The sequence below is a fragment of the Podarcis cretensis genome (genome assembly GCF_951804945.1).
Source record: "Podarcis cretensis genome assembly, chromosome: 3".
Taxonomy (NCBI): domain Eukaryota; kingdom Metazoa; phylum Chordata; class Lepidosauria; order Squamata; family Lacertidae; genus Podarcis; species Podarcis cretensis.
In genome coordinates, this window is record NC_137172.1 from 91446172 (window position 1) to 91462054 (window position 15883).

The 15883-nt window shown below is 40.9% G+C and overlaps 1 protein-coding gene across 11 annotated transcripts in view; it reads left to right on the top strand.

Moving 5' to 3' along the window:
- KHDRBS2 (KH RNA binding domain containing, signal transduction associated 2) overlaps positions 1-15883 on the top strand; it is a 357107-nt gene that overhangs the window by 302174 nt on the left and 39050 nt on the right. For all 11 annotated transcript variants that reach the window (XM_079970540.1, XM_079970539.1, XM_079970535.1 and 8 more), the window contains exon 7: positions 10085-10167. In XM_079970540.1, the coding sequence (XP_079826666.1) occupies positions 10085-10167 (83 nt within the window). The remainder of the gene's footprint in view (positions 1-10084; positions 10168-15883) is intronic.

Here is a 15883-nt window from a genome sequence, read left to right on the forward strand (position 1 = left end):
CGTCTTCAGCAGAGCCGATTCCCTCCGGAGCTCGGAGGGAATCCGCCATTAATCCGATCGCGCTAACCCGGAAGCCCGGATGCAAATGCTTTAAATGACGAAAATGGATGTAGATTTTGCAGCTAAGCTTAAAAATAGCAACGGGAAAGAGTCTGAAGGAAACCATCTCGCCTTCCAGAGGCATCAGAATAGATGTAATTATTATTTTTATCTTGAATTGCTATGGGTCTTTAATTAAAATACTTAAATTATAGGTAATAACCATTACCTATATTGATTTTATTTCATTAATCAAATTGCTACCTTTTTGTAGCCATTTGATTGGCACTCCATTTCAGTCCCAGCCACAAGACTTTCCCACTCCCTCCATGTGTAACTTTTAATTATACATGACCTTTTGGCAATAGCTCCTGTAAAAGAATGAAAAATCTTTGTCTCTAGACTCATTACTCATGCATATCTTTTAAAGCCAAGACAAAAGTTCTGTACTAGGCCTAATGCTTGGCCATAGCTTAATATAGAACAATCTATCACACCCAAAATATCTTTTCTAATTATCACATGTCTATGTCTGTTCCAATATATATGTTGTGCATATTCCTTTTTCTTCCGAAATACAGATAGGACAGTAGACATTTTAAAAGTGCATTTAATTGGACTGCAAAGAATGTGGTCGGCCTTGTTAGCTCTCTGCTTTTGCACCCAGTTATGTAGCTTACTAGGGACGTGGGTGGCACTGTGGGTTAAACCACAGAGCCTAGGACTTGGTGATCAGAAGGTCGGTGGTTCGAATCCCCGCAAAGGGGTGAGCTCTCGTTGCTCGGTCCCTGCTCCTGCCAACCTAGCAGTTCGAAAACACGTCAAAGTGCAAGTAGATAAATAGGTACCACTCCGGCGGGAAGGTAAACGGCATTTCCATGCGCTGCTCTGGTTCGCCAGAAGCGGCTTAGTCATGCTGGCCACATGACCTGGAAGCTGTACGCCAGCTCCCTCAGCCAATAAAGCAAGATGAGCACTGAAACCCCAGAGTCGGTCATGACTGGACCTAATGGTCAGGGGTCCCTTTACCTTTATGTAGCTTACTGGGCCAGACCCTTTCTCAGCCTCAGCTACTCCAAAGGGTTGTTGTGAAGATAAAGTAGGAAGTGGAGAAGAACCATATGTGCTATCCTAAGCCCCTTACAGGAAGGTTGGCCATGATGAAGCTATTATTTTATCCCACTGGTAGCACCAGTGGTGCTACATTTATTCAGGGATGCGAGTGGTGCTGTGGTCTAAACCACTCAGCCTCTTGGGCTTGCTGATCAAAAGGTCAGCAGTTCAAATCTGTGTGATAGGGTGAGTCCCATTGCTCTGTCCCTGCTTCTGCCAACCTAACAGTTCAAAAGCACGCCAGTTCAAGTAGATAAATAGGTACCCTGTGGCAGGAAGGTAAATGGTGTTTCCATGTGCTTTGGTACTTGTCATGGTCCTCTGTGCACCAGTAGCAATTTAGTCATGCTGGCCCCATGACCCAGAAAGCTGTCTGTGGACAGATACTGGCTCCCTCGGCCTGAAAAGCGAGATGAGTGCCGCACCCCATAGCCTCCTTTGACTGGACCTAACCCTCCAGGGGTCCTTTACCTTTACCTTTTTACCTTACATTTATTCTTTTATCCTGTGAATGATTTTATTACTCTATGCGCCTAACCTCACCTGTAAATGTGCAAGTTTTGAACCTTCATAACATCCCACCACTCTGGCATCATATCTTAAGGATCAAGTGTTGTTATATGTTCATTTATTTGACATTATTTGTGCATTTGGTTGTTATGCTGAGGTGGTAGATTCCCTTTTCCAGTCCTATTGTTCTGCCTTCACTTTGTGACTCTTAGGTCTTTAACTCTCACCAGTTGCTACCAAATGTGAAAGATCATTCCACCTCCTGTGAAAAACCTTACCTTCCTGACACTGACTATCAAAGATCTATTCATCTTATTGATTTATCCACCAAATAGGGAAGATTTGCTTTCTTTCCACTACCCTTACATGTAGGATCATTCCCGCAACTACCTATTTGTGGGAGATTGCACCATACCAAAATTACCTTTTTTATTTATGTATTGCATTCACTGCAATTATATCCCCAATTTTTTCCCTATAAAGTAGTGTGCATGGTTTGAAAGATCCTTTATTTTATTCTCACAGAAACCATGTGAAGTAGGTCAGACTGAAAGATGGTGACACTGACCTGATGACACCCAATGAGCTTCATGACTGAGTGGGAATTTGAACCCTGGTCTCCCAGGCTCTTTTTCCAGAATAGCCAGCATGGTGCCATCCAGATGTTGTACTAAACCTCCCATTATACCTGTCTATCCAGAGTGTACCACATTGTCTACCCTTCTTCTGTATCTTCCACTGCCACCAACCCTTTCTGGTAGTGACTCTTATTCCTCTTAGAACACACAATAGCTGAGTTAGACTACAGTGGTACCTCCGGTTAAGTACTTAATTCATTACGGAGGTCCGTTCTTAACCTGAAACTGTTCTTAACCTGAAGCACCACTTTAGCTAATGGGGCCTCCTGCTGCTGCCGCGCCGCCGGAGCACGATTTCTGTTCTCATCCTGAAGCAAAGTTCTTAACCCAAGGTACTATTTCTGGGTTAGCAGAGGCTGTAACCTGAAGCGTATGTAACCTGAGGTACCACTGTATAGGTATGAGAGAAGTCAGACCAGGATATTTATTTTAACGTTGAACTAAACATATTTACTGAAAACTTGTTTTCAGTATAAAATAAATACTTTGCACATTGAGTAGCAAACTATGTTGTAGTCATCAGTGCTTGTTTAACCAATTCCATTACCCAGTTGCTATCATCCTAACTCACAAATTATCTCAGGGGCACTCCCTGAAGACTCAAAGGTTTCCAAGGTCTGTTGCCTGTAGCTGAGAAATCTGGCTTCAGCCTCCATGTACGTAGGACCTGCTGGGGACATTTTCCTCTCCTTGCAGGCCAGGTATGAGGAACCTGTTTTGGCTGGTGGGTCAGATCCAATAAGTTCCCATTTACAAGAAATCCTAGACACATAGATATAAGAGGTTTGGTATACTTGTGCAACTTTCATTGCCATGTTGACATCACATGTAAATATGTAGCAGATATAGTTTATAAAATTCACAGCACAGTCCAGAACTATCCTATTATTGTCACAAATATGTTCGATCGAACACAGCTTTATTAAGATCTTTATGAGTAAGGTGAAAGATATATTGCAAGCTGCCTGACCAATGTCTGTCTGATGGCAAATACACAAAGTAATAGTGGGTTGCTTGCATTTGTCTTACAATGGTTTTGTGAAGTACGTAACAGATTACGGAACAGAGAAGAAATGTCTAGATATCATGATGGCTTTCTGGGACATTTAATTCTGGGATCCATAAAAGGAGAGGCAATCCTTAATTTTAGTGAAATTAACTTCAAGGAAAAGTGCTGAGATGCTAAGAAATACTGATCATAAAGGAGCTGGAATTTTAAATCTTAGTAGCAGAATAGGACAGGAAAAGAAGGAATATCTGACTTTTAAAAGGGCAGCCACTCTATAAAAGGGCACTTGCAGGGTATACGTGGAAAAGGTTGCTAAAAGGCTTAGAAATATTAGAGATGGAATGACACTATCTCAGAATGAAATCCCATATAAGAAGAGAGCTAAGATAATGCCAGTAAGGCTGAATAATATGGTTCACAAGACTGGGAGGTTGGGGATCATCTGTCAAAAACGGGAATTACTTTTCAAGTGATTAAATGCACAACAGGTCTGCATTCTTAAATGTACAATGTCTGAGGATCCTGATAAGCAGCTGGGTAAATACTGGGAAAATATTTAACATAATGCAATCAAACCCTTTTTTATGTTCCAGTGAGTTAAGGGAAGAGTGTTAAGCACATGCTTAACTTGCTTGACTTAGGGCTTAGCCAGAATTACTTGTATCCTTGTTTTGGATCCATTTTCATGAATAGCACCTGCAGTTTTTAAAGAAATGTTCTACACTTGTATTAAACATCATCCACTTCTTAGCTTCATTTGTTCTTATTGAATGGATTGGTTACAGTAGTACCATGTGATTTTGATTTCACACTGTTGTGGCTGACATAATGATGTCATGGATGCCTATGCAAAGAAGGAGAAAGGTGTGATAAGCAAGCAGCAGCAGATCTTCTGAGAACAAGATCTGTGAAACAACAGTAGCCGGATAGAACAAAAACCTGCCAGACAACACTAGAAGAATGGAAATGTTCACTCCCACCATTCTTCTGTGCCCAACCCGTCAATGGCATGTCAGCCCCAGCCAGCATGGCCAGTGGTCAAGAATGGCGGGAGTTGTAGTCCTGCACCATCTGGAGGTCACCATATTGGCTACACCTGGTATACAAAGATGCCTGAGAAGTAGGAACCCTCTTATAAACACAACAGAGTTGGTGACACACCAATGAGTAAAAGGAGCATTCCATACATACAAAGACATTGCACCAAAAAGCAAACTGAATTCCTCATGGAGAATTATATTGGAGAGATGCTAAAGATCTAAAGCTGTGTGACAGAATGGAGAATAGCTTAAAAAACAAAAAACTAGAGTAATAAAACCAAGAAGAGATGGTATTCATCAAAGAACAATAAAATACTAAATAGGAAATTATTGGGGAAAAGCTAAGTTTTGCATTAGGGCAGGGATGGCTAACCTATATGGCCCTCCAAATGTTGTTGGACTATAGCCCAACTATAATATTTTACTATTATTTTTGCATATAGAAAGTCACATTTGTTACTCAGCAATTATATTCCAATTCAACAAAACCAGTGATCTGATTTCTAAGCGATTACATGGGAAATTGTTATTCATTCAACTTTTCTGCAACAACAGACAGAAATCAAAGCTTCTGCTAATGATTCCATTCAGAGGAATTACGCTCCTGTACAGCTCCGTGGGTAGTTTCTCATGTAATAGCTTTCAAAATATAAATCTGTGTTACTTTGGAATTGGCCCTTACTGTGCTGGAGCAATCACAGAACATGTTACATTGACAAATTAACTGCAGTTTGAGTTGACAGGTTTTGTGGTGAGCTGCTGTTTTGCCATAAACACTCTACTGTGTGCAGCAGCCTCTATTGAAAGCGATGTCAAGCAACCTCCTTGTGGCTACTGGTTCATTGGCATCGCATGGAAGATGGGGTGGGGACATTGTAGTGTCCCCTGCAGGAGTCCTCTTTATTGCTTATTCATGATTATTTGCCCTCATGATGCTGTTGGAGAAGCCGTATGCAATCCTACTTTCAATACTATTTGCATCAGCAAAAGTTTTGGGACAGTCACACATTGCTTCCTTTCCAATTAGTGCATATCCTCTAACTTCCGGCTGGAATCCCGTAACTTTTCATGCCAAATATGTTGTGGGGTTTCTTGTCTGTTGTTGCACCACAGACAATAGCAACACAGTAGCATCGGCAAACAGAACAGCTCAGTAGGTAGAGCATGAGACTCTTAATCACAGGGCTGTGGGTTCGCAAGTGCAGTGGTTTGCATGCTATTCCTTTCAAGCAGAGGTTTTCAAGCTTTTTGAGTCCAAGGCTCCCTTGACCAACTACATGCTTTCTGCGGCACCCCGTAGGGCTCAGGAGCCCAGTTATGCCTCCCCCCCCCCGACGCCTGCAGAGCTGGCAACCTCTCACCCTTTTTCGAACACCGTCCCTTGTGAAGTGTTCCCTCAGCTTCCTCTCCTCTCCCCTCTCCTTGAGAGTCCTCTGGGCAGCCACTGCCCCAGGTCTCTGATCTCCTCCCCTTGCACAAAGAGAGGTGCTGTAAAACTGAGGCACCATTCGTCTGTGGAGCTTATAGCCAGGGCTGCTGCAATAAACAGCTGTGCAAGCCTTTGGGAGGCAGAGACACGAGAGGGCTTCAGTTGAGGTAGGGAGGGACAGAGGCCAATGTTGCCCGTGGCACCCCTGACCATCATTCAAAGCACCCCAGGGTTCCATGGCACACTGCTTGATAACCAGTAATTTAAAGCATATATGAATCACATTCCCCTCCTCAAAGAATTCTGGCCACTGTACTTAAGGGTTGCTGGGAATTGTAACACTGTAAACTACAGTTCTCAGAATCCTTTGAGGAAAGTTATAGTGCGGTGCTATTTTTATAGAAAATGAGGTGCCAGAACTCAGTGTGAACGCCTCCCTTGTTCTCTTATAATGGCAATGGTGCCCATCTCAGAGGTGCTGGAACCGACTTCTGGTGAATTCTGGCTGGGGGGGACGGACCCTGGTGTTTATACAGCCAATGTCAGCTCTTAAACTGAAAAGGAGAGGCAGTGTTACATCTGTACTGGTCAGTATTACAAATGCAGTAAGACAGACAGATTATTTTGAGTTGAGGAGGTAAAAGATATGGGATTCTGGCTTGATTCTGACTGCACAGCAGCTTCTAGCCACAGCCTCTAATTTTTAGTTGCCTGTGTAAGTGAGGAAGTGTTAAAATATCAACCTTACAGGTTCATAATCTTTATTTCTTATTACTTGCTCCACAATTTATTGATAGTAACTTGCAGAGTTCAGGTTGGCCTGAAGCGAGTAAGCATTCTTGATTTACTCTGCATAGTCACTAGAGTTCATGCACAATTCCCAAAGGAAAATAATACCATCACTGAATAAATGGGACAAGTTCTGCCAGCATTCAAAGCTACAGGTTTAGCCAGAGAGATTATTAGTCAGTTAAAAATGGGTTGGGGGGAATCACATAAATGATGCATGGCAGCAGCGGAGCTTCACTTTGAAATCTGTAGACTCTCATTAGTTAGGAAAACACACTTTTAAAAAGTCTCAAGCATAATAAACACTGTTCATATGCAATCACCTTTCATTTACATGGGGCTTGAGTGGAAATCAAGGCATATTTATTGCAAACTTTAAAGTTTGGAAAATAGCATATTGAGATGGTACAGTTTAGAAAGACTGAAACATAAATGAAAATGGAATGTGGGAGGTTTAAGTCTCATGGCCCTGATGCTATAGATGTCCAAACCCATCTACTGATACAGCTACAGCTACATGCATCTATAGCCTTTGTACATCACGTGAATAAAGCTTCATGCAAGTCCATTACAGTGGACACTCAAATGAAGGTGGTTTTGTGCAAGAGTATATATCCTTTAGGATGGTGTGAAGGTTACGTTGTTTTTCTTGCCATCCCAGCATAAGCCAAACCACAAAATTATGCATTATGTAGCTGCTTTTAGAAAAGGTGATCCCCGTCCCCCTGTCCCCTTTTGATTTCTCCTTGGATTTGGGGCTTCTGAATGACTTGCTCTCAATCACAGAGTAACACTGTGGGCTAATAGTTTGCCATTCTGTTTTTAACTTCTGCATTTTGTTCTACTGGCTGTGCACACACAGTTTGCTGTAGGTTTTAGTTCTTTCCATTTGTTCACATCTTTCTTTTTCCTCCCAATTCATATTATTGATATGTATGAGCAGTGGCATGTATTGATCAGACATTGTGCAAAATCTTGGCTGCATACTAACCTGTTCATAGCACTTTCCCCCCTGCCCTCTCAATCTGGAATCATATATGCTCATCCTCAACATGCTGCTTTCAATTTAGATTAAATCTAGATCCTGACATTCACACGGGTGTGTGTGGTGACTTGATACACATTTTATAACGCTCCCCTTGCTTAGGCTGCCCTTGCCTCCTCCTCCTTCCCCAGGTGAATGAAGGAGGAAATTGTGCTTGCAATCTTGGTGTACCACTGCCGACAACATCTGCTTTAATCTGTTTTCAAATTGACACACTATGGAGGAATGCAGAATCAATTTGCAATGAGGTTTCATTTTTTGGAGTGAAACCAGTTTCTCAAGAAGTGCTTTCAGGGTCAAAAAATATGCAATATATCTAAATTCTGAAATTTGTTTTAGAATTTCTTAATGTTAAAATAGGAAGGCAAGTCGAGTGGAATGCAGAGTCTGGGGAAGAAACCCACTTTTGTGTGATGCCCATTTGCCAGTTGCTATATTCTGCAATGCTGGCATCTGTTAGCATAGAAGTGCAAAGTTAGTAGTAGTAATATAGTAATAATATACAGTACAGGCTTTAATTTCAAGAAACTTTTTTTGTCATGAACTCTCAGTGCTTTCCCACATAAGCATAGCAACTTGCAGAAGTAGCCCTCCATGTGTTTTGAGTCAGAAGTAGACACTTGCAATAGGAAAGTTAATAGGAAGTTATTTTACCATTCCAGAGCTGTTTGAAATAAGTGTTTAATTTTCCTGACCTTTTTAATGTGCTTCTCTTCCAGTGCTTTCTGCAAAATATCACTAAATGATCTTGTATTCTCAAATGCCGCACATTTCATCCTTGTACAATAGTACTCAAAAAGTCAGTGGTTAAAAATTAAAGTCTCTCTGTGTTTAATTGCATTCTATCTAATGGGTGGTTCACGAAGTATCTCTTCTGTGTTTTTTTCTCCAAGTCTCATTTCCACATGTGAACAATCCCAAATGGCTCAAGGCAAACCCCTCAGACTAGCTCAGGACATTTTTATGATTTTTTAATATAAATATATATTAAAATATATTTAATATATTTTTTTAATATATTTTTTCTGGGATAATTCTGGAACCAATCCAAATAGATAGCTCACACACACACCCCTTAACCAGAATTCTCTTCTGAAATTTGGTGCTCATATCATTGAAATCTAGGTATTTTTCCCATTTTTGCACTGGAGTGTGAAACTTGGAACTCTAAGGAAGTTGTTGAAGCAGCTCAGACTGAGAGCTTATGTAGGAACTGAAGGTACACCTATTCTGGGCTATCAGCCAGGCTGTTAATTCAGGCTTTTCTCCCCTCCTGGGCAGCCGCACATGCAGCTAGCTGAGCACTTTGCTTGCAACCTTGAAACTCCCATCTGTCTTGCCGTGCCCTCTGCTGTTGTGACCCTGGTGACAGGAAGCTCAAGAGACAAGCAACTCGGATAGAAGCTGCCAGTTCTGGGATGAGGATGGCTGGAGCCAGGAATGCCCAGTGGAGAGGGGCAGCAGCTCACAGCTCATCTCCCAGCCATGTTGCTGCTACCTCTTACTGAGAGGGGTGAGATGGCAGGCAGGCCAGTGCTGTGTAGGTGCACTGGTGGAGCCAACCCACTTGCTCCTGCTGACGTAGCCACACAGCACCAACCTCCCCATTGCCTCTCCCTTCTGGTAAGTGGTAGCAATGCTGCTGCTGCTGCTGCTGCTATCACTTCTCCCCACCAGCTGCTCCTGTGCAGAGATCTGCTGGAGGGTCCCGCTCCCCCTACTCCTTTTCAAGGGAAACCCTAGGTCTAGGCAGAGCTGAACCCTGAAAGTACAAATCGTGTTCAGTAATTTGCTGCTAAAGCAGCTCCTTTATCTGATCTCACCTGGCTGGTGAATAGCTGCTTTGAAAGGGTCATTTTATCATGCCTTCACTGTGTTTCCATGCACACTGCTAGTTGCTGTGGCAGAGGAGATCGAAGCAGGGATGGATGGATGAATAAATGAATGAATGAATGAATGAATGAATGCTCAAGGAAGTTAAAAGGCATTCATTACAACGGTTATTTATAATTATTATCTGTGGCTTTCTCCTTAAAGTTAAACCACATTTTCTGAAAAAGAACTGAATGGTATGTTTTATGCTCTATAATGACCTTCTTAATGGGGTAAGGAGATCAATATAGTCTTGCAATCATTTGTTCATTTCTGTGGCTATTATTCACTAGCAGATATTTAGAAAAGCATTTATATATTGAATTCCAGAGAAAACAATGAGTTTCATTAGCACCTTTTTCTTACAGTACAAACTTCATTATGGTGATAAATAAAAACAGGGCTGAAATTATTCATTCATATATATATATTCATGCATATATACCACACACACTCTTTCAGGTTTCTTACAAGTGTGTGTGTGTGTGTGTGTGTAATGTGCTGCCTGTTAGGTATATAATATTCTAAAAATTCTGTTTCAGGCTAATACTATTTATAACTTACTGACCTTCTAAATTACAAATTTGTGTTTTATTATAGGGATATGATGATGGATATGGGGGTGAATACGACGAACCAATTTATGAGGCCTATGATAATAGCTATACCACACAAACACAGAGGTAAGCACCAACAAACTAATTTATAGATAAGCTACTTATAGATTTCCTTTAATATCTGTTCTAATCCCTAACTCTGCCAGGAGCTACTGCTAAAACCACATCTCAATGTATGGTGTCTAAAAACACCATAAAAGATCCTCAAGGAATGTTAAATTTACCAGGTATACAGACAGTTACCCAGTGAGTAGTGTAATGAAGGTGGAGATTGAACAGCAGAATCCTCCCCAAAATGAAAGTGGAGGGAAGTTCTCTTTCTCAAGTGTTCCTCTCCTTCCCTGTGCCCCCGACTCACAATCCCATCCCATCTAATATTTCTTCTCTAGACTGGATGGCACCAGTCTATCCTCAAGGAAAAACTAAGAGCAATAATGATTTAACATGAAGTACATAGATACTGTGCCTAATCAATATGTGTTCTAAACTATGGACCTAAACCATGGCAGATACACAGCATCATGCCCAGGGCTCAATTTCTAGTACAGGAAAACACTCAAAGATCACAAATAAGATCAGGATCAATAATATAATGAGAATCAGTTCTAAGACAAAGGCTCAAGGTGGCACATGGAATAAAAACTCTGAACCAGGACTCTGGGTCTGGAACAAAGCAAGGCAAGCAAAAGTCATGAGTTGATGAGTCAAGTCAGAGTTGAAGGAGGTAGAGAGGCTGAACCTGTGAGTTCACCACTCAAGGATGAATCCAAAAGCCAAAGGCTTTCTAGGCTCCTGAAAAGGATGGGTTGAATAATTGCTTTTGTGTATTGCATTCCCCTCTTTTATGGAAATAAAGGCAGAAGATGTAAAGTGTGCACAAGAATAATAGGGTCACAGGTCATTTTGTCAGCTATGCCTCTTTTTCTCTTTGAACTGTGAAACCACCTCTGTTGTGTAAGATCTAAAAAGTTAGCCCTCCATGTGTTTTGAGTCATCATGTTGGTTTTGGAAAACTCTGCCCTAAAGCTAACTGAGAATCAACTGCAAAGTTAAGAAATAACAAAGAAACCAGGACATAGCTTGCTTACAAGGCAAACCGAGGTGAGGCGGCGAGGCATAGCTGTCTAGAGGAGTCAGCAGTCCCAAAACATGGTAAATGCTGCTCCACACACTGTGTTCCAAAAGGTCTTAAAGCAGAGAAGCTTTGGGGTCTAGCCCACAACTGCAGCTCCCACCAAATGCTCTAAATCCTAGCTCAGATCAGATGCTAGGGTGGCTGAAGAGATAATTGCAGAAGCAGCTGCAGGAACTGAATCCTGACATCAGCTGTTCAACATATTTTGCCACAGTGACTGCCCACTCATCAGAGCATAAAACGCCTTAAAAAAAACTGCTACTGATTTTATGACACAATAAAAGAGAAGGGGGTGAGGAGCTGAAGGAAGGAAGGAAGGCCAAAGCCAAGTAATAATAATAATAAGAAGAAGAAGAAGAAGAAGAAGAAGAAGAAGAAGAAGAAGAAGAAGAAGAAGAAGAAGATCACAGGGCGGTTCACAACATACTGATTGCACTGGAAGAAACAAAGGAACCCAAGATTGTATGTTGAAATAGGAATAGGGATTTCAAGCCTGGCAAGCTGTCTGCACAATCATTCCCTTGAATGATTGTGTGGCTGGTCCCCCAATATCAATAGCATATTGCTACCTGTTTATTCCATTAACTTCTAGCCTCAGGTTCCTGCTCATATAGAATGCTCTCTCTCCAGTAGTTCTCAAAATCACATATTAAAAACTATGTAATAGCTTGCTGTATAATGCTTGCAGTAATATTCTCAGCAAAACTGAATCATGTTGATTTAATAATTCAGTTTTATTGGAAGACTCAAGACAGCAGCCATCCATTGAGATTGAATTTACAATCAGTTATTGAGTTGAAGGGATTTTCTCCCTAGTTATTCTACTTCTATCCTGTTATTATTTCCCTGCCATCTACTAGATTGTTATGCTGCATGTCTTCATTTCTTAAGAGGTTTAAAGCCTTTACTGAGACAACAGGAATCTTTCACTCACTGCTTTGTTCACCTGAAGTCCAAAGTAACATTCATTTCAATCCACAACAAAATTGCTTCTAGAATTAACTAGGATTGCCAGATTTAGAATGAAACATGGGCTTTTAGAGTTGTGCAGAAAGGAGAATTTTGGCAGGTGCAATTTTTTCTGATATGATAACAGCATGGCAGGATTTGTTTGTTTATCATTAAACACCCCTCATAAGAACAAGATTCCAGGGTGGCTTACAAAAGTACAATTAAAATATAAACCAAGCGAAATACAGAGCAATTAAAACAATCATTATCACAGCAATAGATTAAAAAAAAAACCAAGGTACAGAGTTGTATTCAACAAGAGTGTTCCGTTCATGCAAGCTCTTCTTCTTGTACAATGGAAATTCCACTCCCTCTCCTTCGTTCCCCAACCTTCCCACCAAATCTGTTCTGGGTTTCCCCCAACACCCTGCAACACGTATGTGGAAGAAGAGAGGAGAGGGGAGTTCTATTGTGCAAGCAGAAATCCCAACGTGAATAGTACAATTTCATTGGACATAACCCAAAATACCTGGGTAAATGAATAAGTTATTTGTATATTAACCTTAACCTTGCTACATTATTTCTTCTATTTGTAAATGTGATTTTTGTGCTCCTTTAAAAAAATAAATAAAGCTTGTGTGTTTTTAAAAAAGTAGACTAATTGTAGAATGAGATGGTACATTCTTTAGCAAGAATGTTTGACTTTGCCTCTTTATTCAGACATATGCAGGGCATCTTATATCTACAGAGTTTTGTGCCAGGGAAGGGATCAGATTGTATTGTGTATAGTTACAGATAATCTACAACTTGGTACTGAGAAAGTTCCTGCTCCTGTGAAAGTATTCGTGGCAATGTCATCTTGCTTCTGTGACAGCATTAATGGCAACATGCATCTTTGGGTTCATTCAGATGTTGGGATTATGACATTAATTCTGCTTTTAATGCTAGCACTTACGTTCCTGGTTTCTGACATCCCTTTTACACTGCAGTTCCTGTTGTATTGTGACACTGTGTGGTTTTTTTAATTGCTACCCCACCATGTCACGCTAACTTTTATTCACCCCAGTGGGTGTCACTGGACATGCCAACACCACCACTCTCTATCCACATATGTGCTTCTGTTCCCCCTGTGATATGCACCCCCCCAAAATGCCAGGAGACCGCCCCAAATTTCATCAAGTGAGCAACAACGGCATGAAACCTTCAGGGAAATTACAGTGCAAAACTCCTGCAGTTTTCCAGGTTAACAGGGTTGCAAATGGAAGCAATTAACATGGAAATGAGCACTAAACTTCCACTAGAGTCTGCTACATTTCCAGAAGTGACTTTTACATCATGTGAAAGATTACGTAAAACATGGGTAATTATCAGGTTAAGGAAATGTATGGAAAATGGAGTGAAGTGCTGTCTGAATGCAGCCTTTGTCTTTTAGATCACTCTAGAGAAGTCATGCTAATAAGTTAAATCCCTCTTGGTCCAATAAGCTCAGCTTCCAGTTTAGTGTAAGCCCCTTTGTGATCAGGATCCTGGGTGGTATTCAACAATTTTTTCCTGCTAACGCAAAGATTAGCGCTAGTAAAGGGGATCTCCCCCTCCCTCCCCCATGAACACCACGTACCATCCCTCAATCTGCTTTAGGAGGTTTGTTGAACCCTCAAAACATATTTAGGGGGAGGAGGAAAGGAAATTGTTCTGTTCTGCAAAGAGAAATCCTTTGCGTGATGGAACAATCAGCTTCCCTCTACATTGAATGCAACCCTTAGAATCTGGTTAATGAAAGTGTTGTTCCTAAACACCTTTGTTCTTTAAGCAGACAACATAGCTGTGTTTTACTCCTCTCAGAGGGTCCCGGGGAATCCGTTCAGCAGCAGTGAATATCAGATTCATTTGCATTATTTGTAGCATTTGGAATGGCTGGAATTTTCACACGTAAAAAGCCTACCATAAGAATATGCTATGACTATTAGTAGTAATGGCTGAACTGACTTCATAAATCAGCTAAACATTACTCAAGACTTTATAACATTTTAAAATGTCAGCTTTAATTTTCATATAATTTTCTTTCTGGAGATGTTGCAGTCCTTATTGTTATACCAATTCTTAAACTGGAAGCCAAGCTTATTAGGCAAATGGCACAGAAGACTAAGAGAGATTTAATTTGTTAGTATGACATCTCCTGAGCAATCAAAAAGAAGCACGTTGTCATTTACACTTTCACAGCAACATTTGCAAGTGAACTTCCTTAACATCAAGTTGTATATTATCTGTAACAAGCACACAATATATTTCCCCTTTTGAAGTTGAAAAGTGTCTCTGGATTCATTGAAAAATATCTGGTAACCTTAAGATGTACAATTCCTTGAATACATTTAAATATTACCTAATTCTACCATTAGTCCAATAAATGTATTTTAAAAATTGGTTTCAGGATGCTGAAATCAAATCAGTATTTAAAATCCATTCTGGCGCTTACCGTCTCGATAACCTCTCCCTGCTGCTTTGGCTTCATGTTCCCCAGTCTCAAGAAGTGCCTCCCTTTTCCACTTCCTTCTCACAAACACCACTTCCTTCCTTCCTTAGGTATTATGTGAAGTTTCCACTTGGACTTCTCCTTTCCTCATCCCCATGCTTTTTCCCTCATGGCAGTGGCGTCTCACAATTCAGTGGCGCCACACGTGATGTCAAAGTCCCGCCCCCTGCCTCTCACTTTCCTTTTGGATGCTGTAGTTGTGGCAGCCTCACTGCCTTTGCGCAGGGGAAATGTCTTTGCTACCCCATCGTCTCTTCATCTCTCCACTTCTCAGCTTCTTGCTTTCTCTGTCCCTTCTTCCTTCAGCATCTCAGCTCTAGATTCTGCAAAAGCATCTCTCATTCTTGACCCATTCTCATTCCACAGCAATAAGACATTGTGGGCCCAGGTAAAGGGACTTGCTTTCTGATAAATGTGCACAGGATGGCAAACCTAGCTGCCATCACAATATCCTGACTCGATTGCAGGATGATGTTATAGCTGCTCAGCCAAAGACTGGGCTGGGTTTCAAAGGCAACAGAGAGGTGACAGTTTTAAGCTTAATATTTTAAGATTTCAAAACCTGTGCATAGGCAATAGATGGAACAATCACTATATAGTCTGGTAACACACCATCCTTCCTGTTATTTTTCTCTATTGTATACTTCCCCAGTTTTGAGCTGTATGCACAGTATTTGCACACAGTTGTATTTCATTTTGGGTTTTGTGCTCATATCTCAGTGTTCATAAATAAAGATTCCCTCATATTTTATTTTGAGACTATTGAATGAATCAAGTTAGCAGGCCTAAAAGATGACATTTTATGGGTCTTCACAGCAATCCACTTACAGCATTCATCATCCAAAACTGTTTTGAAATGCCACCTCTCATTTATTTGATTCAATGAGCACAAGTGTGTATCAAATACACTACCCCTGAAGTAGATAAGAAAGTTTTTTATCTCCTATAAATCACTTATGCCCTCTAAGGTTCTTGAAATACTTATTTCCACTATGGATCTCCAGTGTTATATCTGATAGCCTCAAAAAGAGAATATCTTAAGTATTTTCTCCTGTTCTGTAATTCCGTTCCATTGCATTCCATCATCTTCCTCCTCTCTCTGTGGCTTTTGGCCTTGTCTGAGCAGATGGCTTATTACACCTATCCATTTCATGTGGCTTTGAAGT